The sequence below is a fragment of the Callithrix jacchus genome, chromosome 17 (assembly GCF_049354715.1).
Source record: "Callithrix jacchus isolate 240 chromosome 17, calJac240_pri, whole genome shotgun sequence".
In the NCBI taxonomy this organism is placed as follows: Eukaryota; Metazoa; Chordata; class Mammalia; order Primates; family Cebidae; genus Callithrix; species Callithrix jacchus.
This window is the reverse complement of record NC_133518.1, coordinates 35,730,682-35,755,798: the sequence shown is the minus strand read 5'-3', so window position 1 is coordinate 35,755,798 and position 25,117 is coordinate 35,730,682. Positions and strand designations below refer to the sequence as shown.

The following is a 25,117-nucleotide window of genomic DNA, read 5'->3' as shown; positions in this document are numbered from 1 at the left end:
TTATTCTTTTTGTTTTACATACAGTAAAATTCACTCTTTGTGCTATACATTTCTGAGTTTTGACAAATGCATAGAGCTGTGAAATAGCCATCACAATCAAGACATGGAAACTGTGCCATCCGCCCCACAATTCCCCAGTGCTGTCCCTTTGGAGTCTACTCTTTCTGTATCACCAGCCCTGGCAAGCACTCATCTCTTCTCTGTCTTCCCTATAGTTTTGCTTTTCCAGAATGTCACATAAGTGGAATCATACAGAATGTAGTTTTGGGGGGAAGTCTGGCTTCTTGCACTTAGCAAACCACTTTCTTTTAATCACAAAAATAACTCAGTAAAAAATTATTATTAATATTTTGAGATGGAGTCTTGCTCTGTTGCCCAGGCTAAAGTACAGTGACTCAATCTCAGCTCACTGCAACCTCCACCTCCCAGGTTCAAGTGATTCTCCTGCCTCAGCCTCCCGAGTAGCTGGGACTACCGGCACCCACCGTTATGCCCAGCTAATTTTTGTATTTTTAGCTGAGATGGGGTTTCATTATGTCGGCCAGGCTGGTCTCAAACTCCTGACCTCAAGTGATCCACCTGCCTTGGTTTCCTAAAGTGCTGGGATTACACGCATGCACCACCACACTTAGTCGAAAATTAAATTTTTTTTCAACTTAAAAAAATGCAACAGAATTTTAAGTTCCTTTAAAAATTAAAAATAAGGCTGGGAGCAGTGGCTTACTCCTATAATCCCAGCACTTTGGGAGGCTGAGGCAGGCAAATCACAAGGTCAGGAGTTTGAGGCCAGTCTGGTCAAAGTAGTGAAACCCTGTCTCTACTAAAATATACAAAAAAATTAGCCAAATGTGATGGCAGGTGCCTGTAATCCCAGCTATTTGGGAGGGTGAGGAAGGAGAATCGCGTGAACCCAGGAGGTGGAGGTTGCAGTGAGCCAAGATCGCGCCATTGCACTCCACCCTGGGTGACAGTGCAAGACTCTGTCTCAAAAAAAAAAAAAAAGAAGGTAAGAGGAAGCAAATCTTCAATAAGAATTCTTCAGTAAGAATTGCTTTCTTTTTTTTTTTCCAGAGTTGACATTTCTTTGGTGAACCTGAAGTAGCCTCACAGCCTTTGGGAAATTCAGTAATAACAAAACTCTATCACAGACAAAAGACTTCCTTTCACAAAAATTCAGTCTTTACGTCTTCCATGGTAGATGCCTGTTGACAGTGGTAAGAGCTCTACTTTCCTGACAAGGATATGCACTGCAGACCCAGTGGGATCCTCTCATGCTCCCTGGTACCCCTCCACTTGGAGTGTCTGCCACATTCCAAGATAATTCATCAATTATCAGACACAAGTAGCTCAGCTCTATTGCTCCAGTAGCCAATGCTAGATTGGAGGGACTGCAGTTAAGGAAATTCTCCTACTTCAGAAGATTCCTTCCTTAGCAGCAGAGATACCAAACCTTATTGGCTCTTTTGATCCTAATTCTGTAGCTGTTCAACAGTTTGTTGATCTGAGGGTGTCACTGGAAAGCAAAAGGAGTATCTGATGCTCACTTTCACAGAACTCTGCTGAGGTGCATCTGGTCTCAGTTCCAGGAATGAAAGTCAAAGATGGTAGCCACTAGGTCCCTGTGAAGCAGAAAGGTAATTTACCCTTCTGGCCACCAATTTGGATTAGAGTTCATTTTTTTTTTCTGCTAAAATACAAGTTAACTGAAGGCAGTCACATCCCATTTACCTGTCTATTATTTTCTACTAAATAGTGACTGAATGAATGAATGAAGAAATAAAGGAATGAAGGAAGAAAAAAATATGAGCTTCCATCCTGAAATAATGAAGGTTTGCTTTAGATTTGTAATCAAAGTTTCCTCAGATCCATTTTGTTAATATCCTAGCATGATTTCAATGGCAATGAGTTAATAGATGATCCTTTGGCATTGTGGTATATATCAAATCAGGCAACAAGGACCAAGGAGTTGTTTTTTTCATGGCATAACATAATCAAACTCTATGCCTCGTGGAAGAATGGCATAGCAGAAAGAAAGAAGAGGAAGAAAAATGAGACAACATTTATATAGCATATTCTCCACAAGGACCTTTCAGATTCATCACATCATTCAAGAATGATAAAACTATAGACAGCAGTGATAATTTCTCAATCATTAGGGGACAGATTCATCTACCAGGTTGGTATTAAATTTTGCCAACCTCTCTTTCTTCTTTCTTTCCTTTTTTTTTTTGAGACTGAGTTTCACTCTTTTTTTTTTTTTTTTTTGAGATGGATTCTTGTTCTGCCACCCATGCTGGAGTGCAGCGGCGTGATCTCAGCTCCCTGCAACCTCTGCCTTCCGAGTTCAGCCTCCCGAGTAGCCGACATTACAGGCACCCACCACCACAACTGGCTAATTTTTGTATTTTTAGTAGCGACAGGGCCAGGCTGGTCTGAAACTCCTGATCTTATGATCCGCCCGCCTCGGCCTCTGAAAGTGCTGGGATTATAGGCATGAGCCACCACATCCAGCCTAATTTTGTATTTTTAGTAGAGATGGGGTTTCTCCATGTTCATCAGGCTGGTCTCAAACTCCCAAACTCAGGTGATCCAGTCACCTGGGCTCCCAAAGTAATGGGATTACAGGTATGAGCCATTGCACCTGGCGTATCCCTTTCTACTATGGAGAGAGACAGCATAGCCTGAGGCCTTGCTCTCAGAGTCTCTGTTGCTAGAAGGGCAGGTAGGTCTAGGCCTGCCTGCAAGGCACGAGCCCTGAGAAGACAAGCTGTACAATTAAGGCCTCCTGCAAGCAAGAGGAGAGCCAGTGTAATTACAAACTGTCCCCTGAGCAAAAGATATTCAGGCAGTTGTTGACTACCCAGGACATAGGGGTAGGACAGAGAGAACAAACAGAAGTCTACAGATAATCTTTAAATCTCACCAGGACCCCCATTTCCCCCATCTAACCAGATGCTAGAAGGCGACTGAGCAAGTGAGCCAAAGATCACTTTTAATTCCAGTCGGTTTCCCTGCTGCTGCTATAGCTTTGGTTCATAAAGCAAAGCAGAGAATCACCAAAAGAGTTCAAAAAACCCACAAAGATGATATACACGGTCCACACCTGAATACTGAATAACCAGGCATCCTGGCAAATGCCCCAGAAAATGATTATAGAACACTCCAAGGCTGGGCGCGGTGGCTCACACCTCTAATCCCAGCACTTTGGGAGGCTGAGGCAGGTGGGTCAAGAGTTCAGGAGTTCAAGACCAGCCTGGCCAAGATAATGAAACCCCATCTCTAAAAAAAATTTAAAAATTAAAAAAAAAGAACACTCCAATGCCTTTTATTATATGGTCTTAAATCATATCTTTGACACTCAGGAGCATGCTGCTTCTGAACGGGAAAAAAAACTGCCACGATTAAAAAGTCTATTTAGACCTTTTCCTGTACTCCCTAACAAAAATAAAAAGACATTAGAACACGAGAACCATCCATTCCACCATCCCATCTCCTCCTAACTGCACACACCACACCCACACCCACACACACACACACACACAAACACTCGCACAGAGTCAAGGCTGAACTATGTGAGCCTCTGTGAGCAAATCTGGACAGTCTTTTCTCCTGCTGTCATATACACTGCAATTGCTCACTACGGTGCAGCAAAATGCCCTGCATTCCACAGCCTCCAAGGATCAGCATTTAAGGGACTTGGTTGGCATTCTGTAATATGAACCATCAGTACTACATCCTGGTTCAAAGGCACCTACAGCTGGAATAAAGGAAACAATTTGGGGCACTTTTCCCACTCCTTCTCAGAAATACTTTATGTGGGAAAGAAGGAGGGGTAGCAAGAGAAAGAGAAGCACACCTGCAAAAACAGAAAAGCAAGTTATTCTTTGCAGGATGGTCACATCTTTATGTAGAAAAGAAGAAACTCTAAAGCCCTAAAACTCATTTAAGTACAAAACTGAGAATGTATAAAATGCTGTTGAAATACTGTTTGATTTATCCTACATTATAAAATAGAAAAATTATTCCAAATAAAATTATTATTCAAAGACAGAAAACCATTAATAATACAATTATTTCCCGTCAAAAAACATGACACTAGATATCTAAAATCAGTATAAACAACCGTTAGCCTGAAATAACCATGAAAGTTCAAACATAAATCCTCAGGGTAAAGGACACAACTGTAATTACCTAATTATTAAGTTGTATTCCGCAAATTTGGAGGAAAGTTCAGCTGAGCAACAGGGCACAATTTATATTCATTTCCCTTATTTTCAAATACTATATCTGAGAAATGATTTTAATTTACCATTTTTTTTTTTTGAGACGGAGTCTCACTGTTGCCCAGGCTGGAGTCCAGTGGACTCGGCTCACTGCAACCTCCGCCCCCTGGGTTCAAGTTATTCTCCTGCCTCAGCCTCCTGAGTAGCTGGGATTATAGGTATGTGCCACCACGCCTGGCTAATTTTTTGTATTTTTAGTAGAGACAGGGTTTCACCATGTTAGCCAGGATGGTCTCGATCTCCTGGTCCTATGATCTGCCTGCCTCAGCCTCCCAAAGTGCTGAAATTACAGGCATGAGCCACCGCTCCTGGCCTACCATGCATTTTAAACCTCATAAAATATAGATTTTTTTATATCCTAGAATTTATTTGATGAGAAACATATTATTTATTTATGGAAGTCAGTGTGTATTTTTGAAAGTACCAAATAATGTGGCTTAAAAAAATAGTGTTTACCCTAATGTTCCCAGTCCTTTCCTCCAAGAAACTTCTTTGAAATGTTAAAACTACTTATTTCTCTAATTTCTCTAAAGTAGCAAAAGGAATTCAAGTATCTTGTGAGTCACAAAACAAAGTCTGAAAAGTTAGAACAATATACTGAAGCTCTTCTCCCCAAAATGTAGCCAGAGAAAAAGTATGAGATCTGCAAATATGGGTTATATGAGTTTAACAACACAGAAGAAAGAATTCTGCTCTTCCAGGACCAAGCCACTGAAACAGGGAGAAAACTGTGGATTCTTTTAGGGATTCTCCTTTTATTCGTTTTTGAAGTACAGCACTGAGCCTGACCCACAGAGGACACACGGCAACATACTGCTGACTGGCGGAATGAAAAGTGAATGAATGGAGCATGGCACAAAAGTGCCTGATTGATGCCCAGGCAGTTTTTGCAGAGCACTCTATTGAGTCCATATACAAACCATTTCCCAGCCAGGTGCAGTGGCTCACGCCTGTAATCCCAGCACTTTGGGAGGTTGAGGCTGGCAGATCACAAGGTCAGGCATTCAAGATTAGTTAGTCTGGCCAACATGGTTAAACCCTGTCTCTACTAAAAATACAAAAAAAGAAAAAAATTAGCCTGGTGTGATGGCAGGTGCCTGTAATTCCTGTAATCCCAGCTACTCGGGAGGCTGAGGCGGGAGAATTGATTGAATCCAGGAGGTGGAGGTTGTAGTGAGCCAAGATCATGTCACTGCACTCCAGACTGGGCGACAGAACGAGACTCCATCTCAAAAAACAAACAAACAAAACACCATTTTCCCTTCTCATTCTCCCTTCAGTTTCCCTCCTTTTCATGCTCTGTGGTGGACAAAGATTCTTTGTCATTTCTTCTGGGGAACATCCACTCCACTATCTGCTTGAATGTGGGGGAGGGGAGGTTCTCTGTGACTACTTTGACCAAGAGAGCCTGGCAAAAGCAACTCCATGATCGTTTCCAGAGCTAGGGCCCCAGAAACTGGCAACTTTCTCTTCCTGTCTCTTAGAATGCTTTTTCTTGAAAATCCAAGCTGCTATGTAATAAGCACCACTACTCTGAGATTGCCACATCATAGATCCCAGGTTTTTGTTCCAGTAAAGCCCAGTCTTCCAGCAATCCTCACCATTGTGCCACCCACTTAAGTAAAGCCATTGTGGACTATCCAGACCAACCCACCTACCAGCTGAATACCACTAAATGACCTCAGTCAATGCCATGTAGAGCAGAAGAATAGCCCAGGTGAGCCCTTTCTAAATTCTGACCCACAAAATTGTGTGATATAATGAAATGGCTATGTAAGCAACTACATTTGGGGATAATTTGTTACACAACAACGGATCATTGGAACATGCTCTTGTCTCTCTACTTTCTCCTTTCTTTCCTTCTAAAGACTAGCAGTGGAAACCAAAGGCAGCCATGCTAATATAGCTCATCCTTGTATTCTTAAATTTGGTTCTGCAAATGCAGGCAGAACACTGAGAGTTTCAAGAAACTATATTCTAATCAAGAGGCCTCCAGTAGGGCTTTGAGCCCCATTCTCTCTTCTTCTCTAGAAGAATTGCCCTGAAGGTAAGCAGCTTTCTACCCATCAGCTTTGGCACCAAGGGCCAGGAAGCCTCCACCAGACACCACGGAAGGCCATACCTGCCTCATGAGCTCCTCTTGGCGCATTCGAATCCTTTCTCTCTCCATCTGGATTCTCTGAAGCCGCAGTTTCTGCTGCTGCTGCTGCTGAGTAGTCAGCGCATTGGGCATACTCATGAGCCCTGCGGGTGGGTTCTGAGTGGGGTGGTTCTGCTGGCTCAGGGTACTGGGGGCCATCTGCTGCTGGTGTTGGTGATTCATCACTACAGGAGGGAAGAACATACAGGAGATTAATGACCAGGGCCCACAATACCTTATCAAAAATAGACCATCAGAATGTTCTGTGCTTTGGAGTATAGATTCCTGAGATTCCTTCCAAAGTACTTTCCTGTTAACCATTATTTTTTAAGTAATTATTACCTTAATTCAATTCATGGAGGCTCTAATACTGGTCCCAATCCTGACTCATCTAGTCTCAGCTTTTGTTTCTGTTAAAATCTCATTTCACACCTTACCTGTCTAGAGTACATTTTAAGTCTTACATAGAACATAGTGGCCTAAGGCAAATTCCACAAAAGTTATCACAACTTATGAGATAATTTCACCAGAACATTTCACTGTGTGTGTGTGTGTGTGTGTGTGTGTGTGTGTGTGTGCTTTCTCAGTTAATTTGTGTATTTATGGCAGAGGTAAGGAGGGCATTCGATCTTTGGTACATGAACCAGTGAATTGATAAGCAACATGTAACACAAAGCACCTCTCAGGAGCTGACATATAAGGAGGACTTCATATATCTGATTGAGAAAAAAATATTTATGCAAAGGGAGAAATTAGTGAGAAAGAAATTACACAGAAATGCTAAACATATTGTGACTGGATAAAGGCATGAGAAGTGTTTTAAATTTTTTAAAAATTATCTATCTGCATTTAACAACCAATGAAATTTCAAGATATAGAATTCTACTTTACAAAAATAATTTTAAAATCCTTAAATTCTATAATTGATATTTCAACAAAAATGCATTTTAAAAAATGCTAGTTTTTCTCAAAATTGCTTACCAGTCAAATTTGCTTAACTTTTGCTGGGCAATGTCATGTAATCAAGAAAACTATGCTTTTCAGTCTATTACTTCCTAGGTCAGGGCCAAAGACAACAAGGTATAATTTTATATACTCACTTCATTTCTGAGAAAAAACTCTCAATTTTTGCTAAATTTGGTATCATTAACTTTAAAATATTTTATAATATATGTATATTTTATAATATTTCATATGCATGTATATATATGTGTATGTAGATATATATATATATATATTTTTTTTTTTAATAGAGACGAGGTATCACTATGTTGATGCCTAGGCTGGTCTGTAACTCCTGGGCTCAAGCAATCCTCCCACCTTGGCCTCCCAAAGTGCTGGGATTGCAGGTGGAAGTCACTGTGCTCAGTGGCTTAAGTTAAATATTTTTAATCTTCAGTTTGCTATGGATATGATATAGAAATATGATTTACAAGTAATTCTTCTTAAATGAATTTAAGGAGTCCAAACCTCTATTAAATGTTTGTATTAAATGCATAATATATGTGTATATTTGAAAGACAATACCAACACTGAAAGTTTTCTAGAGAAGAATAGATTTCTTTGAGGAAGAATTCCACGGCAGAGACTTCTCCAGGATGGAGGTGAAGGTGGGATAAAAATGTTCTTTTTTTATTCATATGCTCACTCAAATTGTTATTGCAATTCCTGCTGTGTGTCACTGGAATTAAACTTGGAAAAATAGCTCCTGCCTTCATAAGAATTAACGGGCTGGTAGAAGGGAGTTATGAAGAAACGAGATGGATTTTTATGTGTGGCTTACGGAATGGGAAACTGTTAGGCTACATGAGGAACCTGAGAATCTAGTCCACCCCCTCATTTTATGGAACAGGGACTCTAACCCAGAAAGGTTAAGGGATGTGCGCTGGTTAGTGGCAAGTAGAGCAAAGACCAAAATCGAGATCCTCTTGCACCTCGTGCAACTGTCCTTGGCCACCTTCTGTCGCATCTTAGACTGAAGAAAAGGAACAACTGCTGAAGCCTGAGAGCAACTCTGTAAAGACAGTCTGCCTTCAATTGTTTGCAAGAAAGTACACACAGAGCAGGTCATCAAAATAGAGATGCAAATGTTGCTTGGGTTACTAAGAGGAAGGGCTCAAGGAGAGCCTGCATAGATTTACAACTCTGAGCCCAATAACATGCTAGTAAAAGGGAAGATATCAGAGTATATTGCCTAGACAGTTTAGGTTTCCGTCTTAGAATTAAGCCCATCACCAAGGACTCTCACCTCCTGGCACAATCCCAGGTACTCAGGGAAAGCTCAGGAAACAAACTGGTGAATGAATAAAACCAGTTGGCATTTCTTATACTCTTAGATTACGAACAAGAGAAAAAGTAGTCTTGACTGATGCCAAAAAACCTGAAATGAGTATTTCACTTCTAGAGCTTGTTACAGTATAATGACAACCTCTACTTGAAGGCCCGGGGTGGGAGGTAAAGGATTGTGCACAGATGGTGTCACAGGGAAAAAGTTATCTTAAATGCAGATTCAAGGAAGACAAAATCCAGACACCCAGAAGGGTTTAATTCATGAAACCTATTTCAAGCCAGGAAAGAGAGGCACAGACGGAAGAATGATAATTATTTCAAGGAACAGCCATTTCAGAACCTTCTATAAAAGTATGTACTTATTAGTAGTTATACTTAATATGGTAGTATCTGATGTAACTACTATAGACAAAAAAGATGCCCAATAGTTTCGATATCAGAAACCCCCAGGTTAGGGAAAAAAAAGCTTCAAAGGTGCAGATTGTTAATCCTATATTGTTGTTTTGAGACAGAGTGTTGCTCTATCGCCCAGGCTGGAATGCAGTGGTGCAATCTTGGCTCACTGCAACCTCTGCCTCCCGGGTTCAAGCAATACTCCTGCCTCAGTCTCCCGAGTAGCTGGGATTACAGTCGTGCACCACCCTGCCCCACTAATTTTTTTACTTTTAGTAGAGACAGTTTTTGCCATGTTGGCCAGTCTGGTCTCCAACTCCTAGCCTCAAGTGATCCACCTGCCTCAGCCTCCCAAAGTGTTGGGATTACAGGCATGAGCCACCGTACCTGGCCTTATGTTAATTTTTATAATTTAGACACTTTGAAAAATTTAAAAACCAACTCAGGCCTGGTAACTTACTGACATGAAAAATTCTAGTAGGACTATCATCAATCACTTAGGTAGATAGATGGCTCTTGTAGGTATCCAAAATGCTCCATTCTGCTTACTCACAAGCAGAATATACTGTGTTACTCAAAGCCACACAGCAACCAGATACTGCTCAGCAGATTTTATTAATATCTGAATCCTAATCTGGGGGAGTTTCAGACTTGCAGAAGAGCTCTTCCCAAGCTACACCTATATGAGTCTTCAAAAAACTAGCCCCTACGAGAGATAATTCACAGGAAGTAATGGTGGAGACATTGGTCTTTGCCACTTAATTCAGATTTGATCATTCAGACTAAACATCTCTCATTATTAACTGTAGAGTCTGGAAAAGAATGGAACTTAGATGGTAGTTTTGTTTTCCATTAAAGCACATTCCAACAGAGCGGTTTGTACAAGGATATTCACAACAGTATTGTTTATAGTTGTAAAAGATTAAGAATGCTCTTAATGTCCATCAGTGGGAGATGTGATCCATCCATTTAGAGAAATTCTGTATGATGATTCCAGTGTTTCTTAGAGATTGTTCAGAAGGGGAAAAATCCAAAGGACAGAACTGTATGCATGAGCATGCTACTATTTGTGGCGAGAAAAGGTGGGGCATATTATGCATGTGCAGTAAATCTCCACAGATTTCTCTACCTGAGACTGGCAACATTGAGTACCTCTGCAGAAGAAACTGGGTATTGGGGATGGGAGAGCTTTCTTTTCCTTTTCCATACTATTTCAAGTTTTTCTATATGAATTTATCATTTATTGTAAAACATGTGAAAATTAAAAAGCATAAAACAAAGGCCAGGTGTGGTGGTTCACGCTTGTGATCACAGCACTTTGGGAGGCTGAGGCGGGCTGATCACCTGAGGTCAGGAGTTCGAGACCAGCCTGACCAACATGGAGAAACCCTGTCTCTACCAAAAATACAAAATTAGTCAGGCATGGTGGTACATGCTTGTAATTCTTGAACCCAGAGGCAGAGGTTGTGGTGAGCTGAGATTGCACCACTGCACTCCAGCCTGGGCAACAAGAGTGAGCTCCAACTCAAAAAAAAAAAAAAAAAAAAAAAAGCATAAAACAAAATATGGCTATGTAAGCATCAAACTCAATATTTTCTTGGTAAAGTAAAAGAAAGAAGCCCCAAATTATTGGAAAAAAAAAAACAAATACAGTTTAAGATGTAATCAAGACTATCAAAGCTTGGCGCAACATTTCCTTAAGGAGATGAGGAGACCAAACACTCAGAGAAAGTGAATTTATCGAAGTCATAAACTGGTCAGTATCTAGAAGCCAAGTGACTAGACTCAATCCAGGAACCTATGATTCGGCTTGCCACTCTGCTCCCTCTAGTTGTTTAATTTCAAACCATACTGAATTGTCATTGACGCTGGAGCTCATGAGCTTCATTGGTGGTTGAAGTTCTTTACTGTTTTTGACAATGGGGGCAGAGGAGGCCTGAAGCAGAGAAAAAGAAACAAAGTCCCCAGGAGAGTATGGGAAGGCAAAACATCTGAATTTGTGATGAACAAAATAGTCCTAGGAATAATATTCCAGAACATTTTAGGGAGAGAATGATAGTTTCATAAAAAAACAAACAAACAACAACAAAAACAGCCGGGCATGGTGGCTCATGCCAGTAATCCCAGCACTTTGGGAGACAGAGGCAGGTGGATCACCTGAGGTCAGGAGTTTGAGACCAGCCTGGCCAACATAGTGAAACCCTGTCTCTACTAAAAATACAAAAGATTAGCTGGGTGTGGTGACAACTGCCTATAATCCCAGCTACTTGGGAGGCAGAAGAATCACTTGAACCTGGGAGTCGGAGGTTACAGTGAGCCAAGATCGCGCCACTGCACTCCAGCCTGGACAACAAGAGCAAAACTCCATCTAAAAAAAAAAAAAAGAAAAGGCAAAGTATTCCAAATGCAGTATCTGAGGCCAAGCCGGATTAAGGGCAGACTGCCACAAACTGCCTCAAAAAAGCTAAAGACCTCGTCAGCTCTAGACCGTTGCCAGTCCCCACAGAAAGGAATAACCCAAACAGAAGATTTCGCCATTGAAGCAGGAATGCATCAAAGCTAAAGCAGGAACATCTCTTTTGTTTTTCCTTCCAAGAGAGTCAGAATTTAAATTTAGATTCCCATTTATCTTTTTCTTTTTCATTGTTTTCATCCCCTTTTCCTTTTTTTATAATTGGTGTTCTGTACTCTGTTTGGAAATTGATAAAACCATGCTCTGCAGATTTGTGACCAAAAACATTTCATTGGCATTATTCAATATAAAAGAAAACACCACCAAAAAGCCAGTGCCACAGCATCTGAGATACAAGCACACTTTTGATTCAATGACTGTGTCCTTGGTGAAGCAAACAGTCAACACGGGAATGGGGAGGGGGTGGGGGTTACTCATGTTGGACATGACCCTCTGGTTAGTGCTGCCTGGGACAATATACACTTGGTCATTTTTTTTTTCTAAGTGTATGCTCAAGGCCAGGAAGGTCCCTGGACTCAATTCTAAGCCAGCACAAGATCTGCTATTTAAGAAGCAAACATGGAAAAGGTAAAGACTTCAATCCTGAACTTTTGCAACACCAGGAAACAGAGAGCCACAGCTCATAGAGAAAGTACTTCTGGCATCTTCCCTAAGCCAGGAGCTGCAGACGATGAGGGAGGCCAGTGAATCAGAGGCTGCCCAGAGCGCCTCCTGGAATGTTTCACAAACATCTTTTTGGCCTCAGAGGGTTTCAGTGGCCTGCTTTTCTATGTCCTGGGCCTGCTTTCCTCATTTTTAAAATAGGTTCTAGTTACACACATACATATATACAATGCCAAGTGAAGAAAACAAAATCATAAGGGTAGGCTCAAGTACAAAAACATTAGCGGACAGGCCTGCAAGGGGCTGGCTCTGAGTAGATTATGGAAAGAACAGCTGGTGCCCAGTGGCTAGAAGTCACATCTAAGCCCTAGGAAGACACAGAAATTACTTGACTCCCTTCAATTCCTTCTCCCCAGTTCACAAGTGAGTCTGGGAGGGTGAAGAAGAATATCTTAGGCTAGTATGCATTTCTTGTTGCATCTTCCTCCTGTCTCCTTTTGACAACGAACTTCTCAGTGGAGGTATCTCTACTCTTGGCACAGGGAGGTGAATTTTTACAATATGTGGTTTTGTTAATGTGTCAGAGGCACAGTTCCATTTAAGTGAATGGGTAAGGCCTCCCCAAGTCCTCCGTGAATTTTTCCATTCCCAGCACCTCTTCCTAACTGTACTTAGGCTCCAGTAATAATGGAGAGTTGTCACATGTTGTAGACTATGGTTCAACAGTTTAATAAAAATGCAATTTCCACATATCCATATTCATATGAACAGATAATTGAACAAATAAATGGAGGAAGAAGAGACAAATCTCCCTTACAGGGGAATTCAAAATCATTTATGTAGATATACCATACTCAAAGGTGGGGGGATGGGAGGCAACAACTGCACATAGTGAGTTCATTCCAAAGAATACAGGATTGAATGAGTGGTGGTCAATGGAGGTTAGGCGGCAACATTACTGTGCAAAAACTTGGAAAATACTACCTTGGCCAGGTGATCAAGGTCAATATTAATAGTAACAAGTCTGCTGGGTGTAGTGGTTCACACCTGTAATCCCAGCACTTTGGGAGGCCGAGGTGGGCAGATCAGGAGGTCAGACGTTCGAGACCGGCCTGACCAACATGGTGAAACCCTGTCTCTACTAAAAATACAAAAATTAGCCACTCGTGGTGGCATGTGCCTGTAATCCCAGCTATTTAGGAGGCTGAGTCAGAAGAATTGCTTGAACCCAGGAGGCAGAGGTTGCAGTGAGCTGAGATTACGCCACTGTACTCCAACCTGGGCGACAGAGTGAGACTCCATTTCAAACAAACAAACAAACAAAAAACAAGTCATGATAATAGTGTGTACACTCAATGCGATGTGATTAGAATGACGCTTTATGTCTGTAGTCTTCCTCCAAAAACCCACACCCCAGTCTAACTAGGGAGAAAAACATCAGACCAATTTCGATAAAAAGGCATCTTACAAAATACTAAAGCGACACTCCTTAAAACTATCAAGATCATGGAAAACAAGGAAAATTTAAACAACTGTTACAGCCATAAGGAGCCTAAGGAGACATGATAAATAAAGGTAATGGGGACTGGGCCGGTGGATCATGCCTGTAATGTCAGCCCTTTGGGAGGCCAAGGCAGGAGAATCACTGGAAACCAGGAGTTCAAGACCAACCTGGGGGGTACATAGTGAGACCCTGTCTCTACAAAAAATTTTTTAAAAATTAGCTGGGCATGGTGGCAGGTATACATTTGTGGTCTCAGCTACTTGGGAGACTGGGGCAGGAGTATCACTTGAGCTCAGGAGGTAGAGTCTGCAGTGAGCCATAATCATACCATTGCACTCCAGCCTGGACAGCAGAGTGAAACCCTCTCTCAAAAAAAAAAAAAAAGAAGTAATTTGGGGCTCTGGAACAAAAAAAGATATTAGATAAAAACTAAAGAAATCTGAATAAAGTATGGATTTTAATAACTGGCTCATTAATTATAATAAATGTACCATATTAATGTGATACATTAACAACAGGGAAAATTGGGTGAGTGAATGTTTAGAAACTCTCTTCTCAATTTTAATATAAAACTAAAACTGGTTTGAAAAACAGCACATTTTAATGTGCCCTGTGAAAACCAAGGACTGTGCTGGATACTCTCTCTTCAATAGTCAATATTTATTAATTGGTTGGGGTATGTAAAAATGGACACAATCTTTAACAGAAAATATGGGCTATAGTGTGTCCCAGGGGAATAAATAGATATTAAACTAAGTTTCTTTTTAATTGCTTCTAGAAGTGTTCCAATAAGATTGGGAAGTGTTGGGCTAAAGAAAATTAAAAGGGCCAGGCAAGGGGGCTCACGCCTGTAACCCCAACACTTTGGGAGGCTGAGGTGGGTGGATCACGAGGTCAGGAGATCGAGACCATCCTGGTAAATATGGTGAAACCCCGTCTCTACTAAAAATACAAAATAATTAGCTGGGCATGGTGGCATGTGCCTGTAATCCCAGCTACTCAGGAGGCTGAGGCAGGCGAATCTCTTGAACCGGGAGGCAGAGGTTGCAGTGAGCCGAGATCTCAACACTGCACTCCAGCCTGGTAACAGAGCAAGACTCTGACTCAAAAAAAAAAAAAAAAAGTTAAGAACATTTATTTTATTGGAAGATTTTTCAGAATCTTTAATATAATAGGGGGTACCAAGGCTTTCTGAGAGAGACATCTGAATTCAACAATTCATTTCTCAAACTTGCAAGGCTGATGTTCTTCTGGGTAGAAATACGAGGAAATGCTGGTCCACTGCAACTCAGTGGATGTCTTGACAGAGTACTGAATTATAAATTAAATATGAATGATATTTATTAAGCCCCTACTATGTTCTCAGCTCTTTAAAATTAATTAAAGCAGCTCTTTAGGACATAAAGCCAGAGAAGGGAAAAAAGCAGACAGGGAATGTTGAACAAGGTAGTTTCATGTGCCTACAATGAGGGACTACTGTTCAAGATACACAGTAATAGAAAAATAAAGCAAAACAAAATATGGGGAAAGCAAGGGTTATAAAAGACTGCTTGAATATCTGCTGACATTTTCCATAAGCACATGTTGATTTAACAGGAAAATTTCAAAGATGGCTTAACTTGCATATTAGTTTTCACAGGTAGCTAGCAGAACCTTGCTAAATTAACTTTAGTTACATATATTCAAAATTAATATCTTTCCTTTTTTAAAAAAAAAAAAACTTGCTTCTATAATAAAACCACATTAACTAGTCCAAATAACACTTCTAACATCATCCTTTAAGAGTAGAACAGGTGGCCAGGTGCAGTGGTTCATGCCTTTGGGAGGCTGAGGCGGGCAGATCACGAGGTTGGGAGTTTGACACCAGCCTGGCCAACATGGCAAAACCCCACTTCTACTAAAAATACAAAAATTAGCTGGGTGTGGTGGCATGCACCTGTAGTCCCAGCTACTCAGGAGGCTGAGGGAGGAGAATCACTTGAACCCGGTAGGCGGAGGTTGCAGTGAGCCAAGACTGTGCCACTGCATGCCAGTCTGGGTGACAGAGCGAGGCTCCATCTCAAAAAAAAAAAAAACAGGTAGAGGTTGACATTGTTTTAAAAACCTGAATGCAGTCTCTTCAAAATAGGTAAATATGCAGCATTCAAAGACACATACTGGTTAATACACTTGATATGGCATCTGGCAAACTTCCTCCTTGGAACAGGTATTTAATTCAGCTTGATATTTGGGCCAGGAAGTTCATCTAAACTGCCTCAGAAACACTTTCCAGGCACCTAAACCCAACATGAGAGAGGAACATAAGAGCTTCCACAAGTTCGAATGCAAAGCTTTACAGTCACCTCATTCTCTGTCCTCTCTGTCACAGAGGGTGACCAATTGTTCTGGTTTGCCTGGGACTGAGGGGTTTCCCAGGAACGGGACACAGTGCTAAATCTGGGAAAACCCCAGGCAAAATGGGATGGTTTGTCACTCCAGGCCTGTGGCTGTCCATGGACCTTGGGCTAACTCAGGGCAGCAGAGCTCAAATTTCCTATTTCTACCCTAATGCCTTCCCTTAAAAAGAGAAGGCACCTGTACAAAATGACCATTCATTATTCAGAACTGTCAGGCTATCCAGCTTAGCAGTCAGTGCGTCCTCCCTGAATTATAACTAGGTAGTTGTCCTTTTGTATCCATACTATGTGACAATCGAAGTGGGAATATTACATATTCATTTTCTCTGTAATTTTCAAAGGAAATCAAGCACTATTTATGACACTGCATTATATCATACCCATAAACATGCACTTGGTTAAGTGTGAAAGTCAGAAAAACCTTTCCTGTTGGACTGCCGGTTGAGCCACACAACTGAAGTGAAGCTCTTTTAAGAAACACTGAACAGCCACGCCTGTAATCCTAGCACTTTGGGAGGTCGAGGCGGGTGGGTCACGAGGTCAAGAGATCAAGATCATCCTGGCCAACATGGTGAAACCCTGTCTCTACTAAAATTATAAAAATAAGCAAGGTGTGGTGGCACACACCTGTAATCCCAGCTACTAGAGAGGCTGAGGTAGGAGAATCGCTTGAACCCAGGAGGCAGAGGTTGCAGTGAGCCGAGATCGCACCACTGCACTCCAGCCTGGGCGACAGAGCGAGACTCAATCTAAGAAAAAAAAAGAAACATTATTGAATTATTCTCTTCCTGTGATTTGAACTCTCATGTTCCTGGACTTGAGCTTTTTATAAACAAGACCTGGGAAAGAGCCAAGATTCCCCCTTCCCCTCAGGACCAATCACAATGATATGGAACTTCTTTTCTTATAAAACTAGAACAAAAATAATTTTAGTGCATTTCAAATCTGATTAACGCATAAAGTAGGCACTAAATACATTCGCCCTAAAGTAAAGTTAAGGGCGGTTAAAAATTGGTAACAAAATATCAGTTTCATTTATGGGAAGGTGATCATCATAGGCTTTTTAAATTTCAGATAGAAACATAATAAAGATGACAACTCAGAAAAAAACTGGAAATCTCCCACCCATAACTCTTCTTTTCTAGAAGATGCTTTTTTTTTATTTTTGAGTTGGAGTCATGCTCTGTAGCCAGGCTGGAGTGCAGTGGCGTGATCTCAGCTCACTGAGACCTGGCCTTGAGGATGTATTTTAACCCTTACCCCTAGAGTTTCATAGGGGACTATTTAGAGAGTACCACATTCTATCTAGTTGCTGCTTCCTCTTACTTCCAGAGCACATTTCTCTGCTTAGCCTCATTTCATTTGGCATTTCACTCATGATTTACAAACCCATCACTCTCCCCACAGCACTCATTACAGGTGAGGGCCACATATTTACCCGACTTTGTGCTATCACCATAGACGTTCGGGATGGAAGGGTTTTAGTCCATTTAGAGCAATGGTTCTCAAACTTTTCTTTAATAGCAGGATCCTTCTCCAGAGCCTAATATACGGCCTGAAGCAGAGGCTATCCTTATGTCCCGGGGTTCTTTCATCGGCTGCAGAAGTGAGCACTTAAAGGTCGGCACCTTTGACTGTCTTCTGTACATTCTCTTGGTCTTGCTTTCACTCTGCTTTCCCTTCAGGCATTTCTAAACTGTCATGTTGAAACTTTAAACAGATTTTTAAAACACATCAAACAGGGCCCAGTTTTTGGAAACTGAAAACTGAACACTAACTAAGCTTAGCTTCTGCTCACATCCCCCTGAGATTCTAGCATGGGACTTTGGGACACATTTTAAAACCAATGATTTAGACTAATTCACTTATTTTAGAGATGAAGAGTGTTGGAAGGTTAAATGCCTCAGCGCAGATCTCAGGCACAGGCTGTAACAAACCTAGGAAGCCTGGAGCGCCTGCTAGGATGCTACAGCTGGCATCAGCCGCATGGATCACCAATTACTGCCCAGTGATCACCAATGGATCACTAATCACTGCCCAATCCTTTGTCATAGTCATCAAAATATATATGACAAGTTAAATTTGGTGACAGGGCCAAGTAGTGTTTCCTTTTTCCTATTTCATGAAGAAGTCAGATGCAGACTAATTTAACTAACTTATTCACTTTAAAATGATGGGGTCAATATGAATCACATGTTTTGATGACACCATTTGTGTGATCTCACTTTACGGAAATGGTAGAGCACTTTGTTCTTCAATCCTCAAAAAAAAAAAAAATAAGACAAAATCAAATAAACTTTGAAAACACTCATTTCATAATTTAGAAATATATATGGGAAGGAGAGGTGCTGCCGTCAGGCAAGGCTAGAACTTCTGGCCACAGCGGCTTTCGGGGAATAATGATATGCAACTGAGAGAAGCAAGCCAAAACATACAGGTGTAAATCGTTTGACTTATGTGCAGACCCAGCCACACCAAGCTTTAAAAAATATTTCAGCATCAAGAGTGTCTGGGTGCAGCTGCGGGTCTTTTCCTTTGTTTATGGGCCATCTATGGCTTAACTGATGTGAACTGGCCAACATCAGGTGTCACGCAGCCCTGTCTGATGGAAAACATATGTCGACAGAGGTGGGAAGAGAAACCCAGCCACAGTCCAGCCTTGACTCAGTCACGATACAATGAAGGGGAAAAAAGGGCTGCAGACGCGTCTCTCGCCCTCCTTGTGTCTCTCTCAGCTCCTGCCAACAATGAGCCGCTTGTTTCTCTTATTTCCCAGAAACAGTATTAGCCATCCAACAAGGTCAGCAAAAAAAAAAAAAAAAAAAAAAGGCAGCTTTTCACTTCAGGGTGCATTTGGTTCCAAAAATCTGTAAAGTATTAAACCGAGAAGTTGTACTATCCCAACTTCATACTGAGCCCTTTATTCCAATTCTGGGTGAGAATAACTGCAAGGAAATTTCTCAGCTGGCTCAGCTGATAAGGCACAGAGCTCTGGAATATATATTCATTCAGCCACGTTTTCCCAACTTCACTGTTTCAAGCCTTAAAACCACTTCCAGGTGCCCCAAAGCTTGCCAGATGGGCCTTTGGTTCTCCAAATGCCCCAAGCCTGTCTAGTTTTAGATTTGTAACTCAAGCTTCATTCATTTCACAGGAAACCCTGAATTTTTAGCACCAGAAAATGATTTTCCCACTTGCTATCCTGTCTGCCCATCCAATCAGTAATGTAGTCCACAAACCAGTGTGCAAGTATCTAGGCAACTCTGCTCTCCCAGGTGTAAAAATCAAAATGCCTGTAGCACTGGCTTTTATATTTTCATAGTAAATGCATAACCCCAAATGTATATTTGATTGACATTTAAAAGATTTAGATATTAGTTGTCATTATGATAATATATCCAGGAAAGTCTAGGGGAAAAAAAGTCACATCTTTCTGGCAGGCTGATTTCTTCTGGATTCTTTTTGCTGTAAAGAAATCATCTTTCTTCCACCTAAAGCAGCCTCGGAATGTGCTACTCTGACTACATTTGATTGCAGGGATATCTCAAGATTTATCAAAAGTGGCCTGTGGCAGGAAGCGCATCTATGGAGCTAGTGAATTTAGAAAAACAATTGTCTAGTCTGTGAAAAAGGAAATTTGATGCTTCACTTTGCTGCTTCACGAAGTTGTCCTTGTGATTTTGAATATAATTTCATGGTTGGGCAATAGCAGTACAACTAAAACTGTTTTATTATCTTCAGACAATAGGTATACTTTTATCCAGCAGGAAATGGAAACTGTGATTCATGCATTTATTTTCATTAGTCAGTAGAGAGTTTATTGTAGCTTTTTATTGGTTAGCTTTTCTGAATCATTTTAAAACTACTCCAGGTGCAAAGTATGGCAGCCCAAGCTAAGAGAAAATGAATCTACAGCTGTGTTCCACAAGGAATAGAGGAAAAGTTGCCAGTGTGAGTTGCTAGTTTTTAATGTGTGTGTGTGTGTGTTTTTAATAGCATAGCCATTTGGTAAACATCTTTATTATGTAGATCATATAACCAACACTATGATTCCAAAAGGTAGTCAAAAGACTTGAACAATTCATAAAAGAGAACATGCAATTGGTAATCAAATATGGCAAATTATCAGCTTCATAAAGAATCACACAAATGCACATTAAAGAAACAGCCATTTTTCAGCAATCAAATTAGCAAAGACAGTAGTGTGGTTCAGGTGATTTGCATTGGGCCAGGACCACTCGATTAAAAAAAAAAAAAAATTTAACCAGGGGTAACAGGATTAGGAAATCTGGTAAAAGTATGTGCCAAATTTTGGAAACTTGTGTATATATGCATTTCATTGAGGACTGTACACATATATCCTATAGGACTTCTAGTGACCCCCAAAAAGTTAATTACCTTTGAAATGAAAAAGTATTAGAATATTAATAGTGGTCATGTTTGGCTTATAGGACTATAGGTGATTTTTTTTCTTTCCAGCGATCTATGGTTCACCTAACTATTCATTTGCCCTCTTTCTAGGAGCTAGAGATACAATGATGAACAAGACAGCAAGGTCCCTGCCCTACAGGAGATTATAGTCTAGTGAAAACACAGGCTACAGCAATGCGTAGAATAATTTTAGTGATAAGGAATTTGAACAAACAAATGTGGAGCTATTTTAGGTAGGGAAGTTAAGAATGGCCTCTGTGTGATCTAAGAAAGGTGATGTGTGATCTAAAAAAAATCTGAACAAAGTATGGAAATCAGGGTGGGGGACAGTAAGTCCAAAGATCCTAAGTAGGAAACTGTGATCTTGAAGTTCTTGTGCAAAATCAGAGCAGCCCATGTGCCTGAGGAGCAGAGGATGAGGGGCCGGGACCAGATCCCTTAGGGCCTCTTGCCCATGGTGAGCACTGTGGTTGGCCTCTATTCCAGATTGATAGAAATCTCCTTCCAGCTGACTGCTTGGACTGCATGAGAAACTGAGAGATTATTTCATACTCTATGGCAAAATTTAAAATTCCAAAGAAATCCAGAAATGGAGAAGCTCTGGGAGCACACAGTGAAGTGAGTTAAAAAGTGTGAAGGAGGCTGGACACGGTGTCAGCCTGGGTGACAGAGTGAGACTCCATCTAAAAAAAAAAGTGTGAAGGAAAGAGGTCACTCCTTGGGATCAACGCCTCTGGGCTGTTGTCTCTCAGCCCTGTGAAGTGGTTCAGGGTCTTTGGGAAGGAAAGGAATAAGGTTTGGGGCAGGGATGGGGGAACAGACAGAAACCAAAGTAGCTCTGCTTTTAAACACTTACAAAGAGGAGATTCCGGTCCCAAGCAAAACAAAACAAAAGCCTGTAGCTCTACATTTTATTTGAGAAGGTGTGCCAAAGGGAGCTTCCTTCTTAAAAATGAAAACAAAACAAAACACACAACAAAAACATTACAACTCTAGATTTTCTAAATGTTATCCTTGAATCAAACTGCATATGTAGTACACACTGATTTTGGTCTTCTGTGAACATGGGCTGGTGCTCTGAGATCATGCCACCACCCAGTGTTTTTAAAGACTATAGGAAACCTCCCCGTGAAATTCCTAGTGTTCACTACCGGATGTTTTTTTGGCAGAGTTTCTTTCTGCCACTCAGGCTGGAGTGCAATGGATGACATGGTCTCAGCTCACTGCAACCTCTGCCTCCCAGGTTCAAGCGAGTCTCCTGCCTCAGCCTCCTGAGTAGCTGGGATTGCACCACACCTGGCAAATTTTTGTATTTTTAATAGAGATTGAGTTTCACCATGTTGGCAAGGCTGGTCTCAAACTTTTGACCTAAGGTGATCCGCTCGCCTCGGCCTCCCAAAGTGCTGGAATTATAGGTGCTAGCCACCGCTCCTGGCCACTACTGCAATTTTTTTTAAGAGGATTGTCACCTGGATCACAGAATCTAGATGACTCATGGGGAAGTACAGTCTTACATCTTCCTATCTAAAAAAACTACATTTCTCTTCAACACCATAAAAGCCTTTATCTCATGAATGGTCTGACTCCTATAACAGAGCATATTATCTTCCTTACAAGAGCCCCCAGGAATCTCAAAGCCAAATCTGTAGGTACCTCTAGCAATCACACAGGGCCCCATGGTATACATTTTTCTCCCTGGCTTTACTTTTTTCTCAGCCACAGTCCTTCTTTACCCCAACTTAACTCAATTATTTATTTTTCTCCTTTTGAATTACATGTTTTGGCTGGGTGAGGTGGCTCATATCTGTAATCTCAATACTTTGGGAGGCTGAGGTGTGAGGATCACCTGAGGTCAGGAGTTCAAGACCAGCCTGGCCAATATGGTGAAACCCCATCTACTAAAAATACAAAAACTAGGCAAGCATGATGGCTCCAGCCTGTAGTCTCAGCTACTGGGTAGGCTGAGGCAGGAGAATTGCTTGAACCAGGAAAGTGGATGTTGCAGCAAGCTGAGATCACACCACTGCACTCCAGCCTGGGCAACAGAGCAAGACTCCATCTCAAAAAAAAAAAAAAAAAATTACATGTTTTATAAGATGCAAGAGTACGAAACAAATGAATGGAAGCATCATAGTTTCGTTTTAAAACTACCCGTGTGTCAGTCAGACTGCCCTCCATGAGAAACTTGTAAACTTTTGAATGCGCCCCAAGCAGTACACCTGCTGATCTAGGTCTCACCCCAGGACTCAGAATGAAGTGAAGGAGAAATGGTTTTTTTTTTTTTTGGTGGTGGTCTTGAGTCACACTGAGACAGTCAACTGCTTGTGACTCTAATAAACATAGCCTACCTTTTGTAAATAAAATATTTTTTAAAAAACCTATCTATGTGTATATAGCTGCACAGATATAGTATTGTCAAGTAAATAATGTTCTGTGAAGCTTAACTGAGCAGGTTGGAAGTTTCATTTGTTAGTCATCCCAAGAGGAAGGGTTTACATGATTTTAGGGCTGTACCTTATAGGGACCTGGTAGACCAAAGAGCCTTACCACATATTTCATTAGCTTTACTGAACATATTCATTAGAGGAGCCATTTGGCACAAACACGCTGTGCTGCCTCCACCCCACCTTCCATAGACACTACCTTCACCAAGTGATCAAAGCTAATATCACCTACAGTGGACAAATCATGTGCCTCTTGATATGCTTCAATGAGAAGAACACGACATCACTTCCATGGTATTCCTGCCAAAAATGTATAACCTGAATCAAAATCATAAGGAAACACCAGACAAATCTAAATTTAAAAATGATTCCCAAAATAACTGGCCTATATATTCCTCAAAATATCAAGGTCCAGAACACAAGGACTGAGGAATTGTTCCACATTAAAATAATTATGGAGACAGGACAATTAAACGCAATGTGTGATCCTCAATCACATCCTGGGCCAGAAACAAAAACAGCCACAAAGGACATCACTGGGACAACTGAAGACATTTCAGATCTGGGCTATTAGATAACAACATTGTATCAGTGTTAAATTTCCTGATTTTGATACCTATACTGTGCTTATATAAGAAAATGTCCAGGCTGGGAGTGGTGGCTCACGCCTGTAATCCCAGCACTTTGGGAGGCTGAGGCAGGCAGATCACGAGGTCAGGAGTTTGAGACTAGTCTGGCCAACATAGTGAAGCCCTGTGTCTAGTAAAAATACAAAAAAACTAGCCAGGTATGGTGGTGTGCACCTGTAATCCCAGCTACTCATGAGGCTGAGGCAGGAGCATCACGTGGACCCAGGAGGCAGAAGTTGCAGTGTGCCAAGATCATGCCATTGCACTCCAGCCCGGGCAACAATTTTTGAGACTTTGTCTCAAAAAAACAAACAAAAAAAGGTCCAGCTGGGTACAGTGGCTCATGCCTGTAATTTCAGCACTCTGGGAGGCTGAGGTGGGTGGATCACCTGACATCAGGAGTTTGAGAACAGCCTGGCCAACATGGGGGAAACCCTGCCTTTATTAAAAATACAAAAATTAGCAGAGTGTGGTGGCATGCACCTGTAATCACAGCTACTTGGGAGGCCGAGGCAGGAGAATCACTGGAACCTGGAAGGCAGAGGTTGCAGTGAGACGAGATCATACCACTGCATTGCAGCCTGGGCAACAGAGCAAGGCAAGAAGAAAGAAAGAGGGAAAGAGAGAGAGAGAAGAGGGAGAGAGGGAGAGAGGGAAGGAAGGAAGGAAGGAAGGAAGGAAGGAAGGAAGGAAGGAAGGAAGGAAGGAAGGAAATAAAATATCCTTTGAGAAAATATAATCTTAAGTATTTCTGGGTAAAGAAGCATGATATCTCCAACTTTGTCTCAAATGGTTCAGAAAAAAATATATAGATAGATGCAAATGTGGCTATGTTTATAAGCAAATTACAAACAATTAACAAAGGCAGATCTGGGGAAAGGTACATGCAAATTCCTTAGATTAAACTTGAAACTCTTCTGGTAAGTTTACAATTCTTTCGAATTAAATAGTGACATTAAAAAATAAATAAATAAAACCTCTCTACACATACCCCAAACCTCCTGGAGACAGAATTTTCTGACAGAGACCAGAGAAACTGTGTTATGTATGAGCCACTGTTCTGTGGCACTGGTGATCTTTGAGGAAACTCCTATTAAACAATACTTTTGATAACTGATTGGAATTTGGATGAAAGTGAATACCAGTTGTAATTTGTGCCACATAATTCTGACACCTCATACTCATAGTTCCTTCCAGCCTCCCACCCCATCCCCAAACCCAGCTGTTTTTATTTAAAATTAGTGGAATGTGGTGGCATGCACCTGTAGCCCCAGCTACTCGGGAGGCTGAGGCAGGAGAATCGCTTGAACCCAGGAGGCAGAAGTTGCAGTGAGAATTATTTTAAATAATTCTCATTTTAAAAAAGAGAAATCCCAGGAAGACAGGACAAAGAGCTACCCCACCAGACTGGTTGGAAAGGTCTTTCAGAGGAAACACCACTGGATAGCTGCCCCTGATGACAAGACACCCAGTATAGGAAATTGCATGTTTTCTTGAGGACCTAGGACACCAAAAGAGCTGACTGTCAAGCT

General features: G+C 41.3%; 1 protein-coding gene across 9 annotated transcripts in view; it reads right to left on the bottom strand.

The window, feature by feature from the left end:
- WWTR1 (WW domain containing transcription regulator 1) overlaps positions 1–25,117 on the bottom strand; it is a 256,364-nt gene that overhangs the window by 22,035 nt on the left and 209,212 nt on the right. For all 9 annotated transcript variants that reach the window (XM_078354015.1, XM_054247076.2, XM_035278425.3 and 6 more), the window contains one exon: positions 6,406–6,608. In XM_078354015.1, the coding sequence (XP_078210141.1) occupies positions 6,406–6,608 (203 nt within the window). The remainder of the gene's footprint in view (positions 1–6,405; positions 6,609–25,117) is intronic.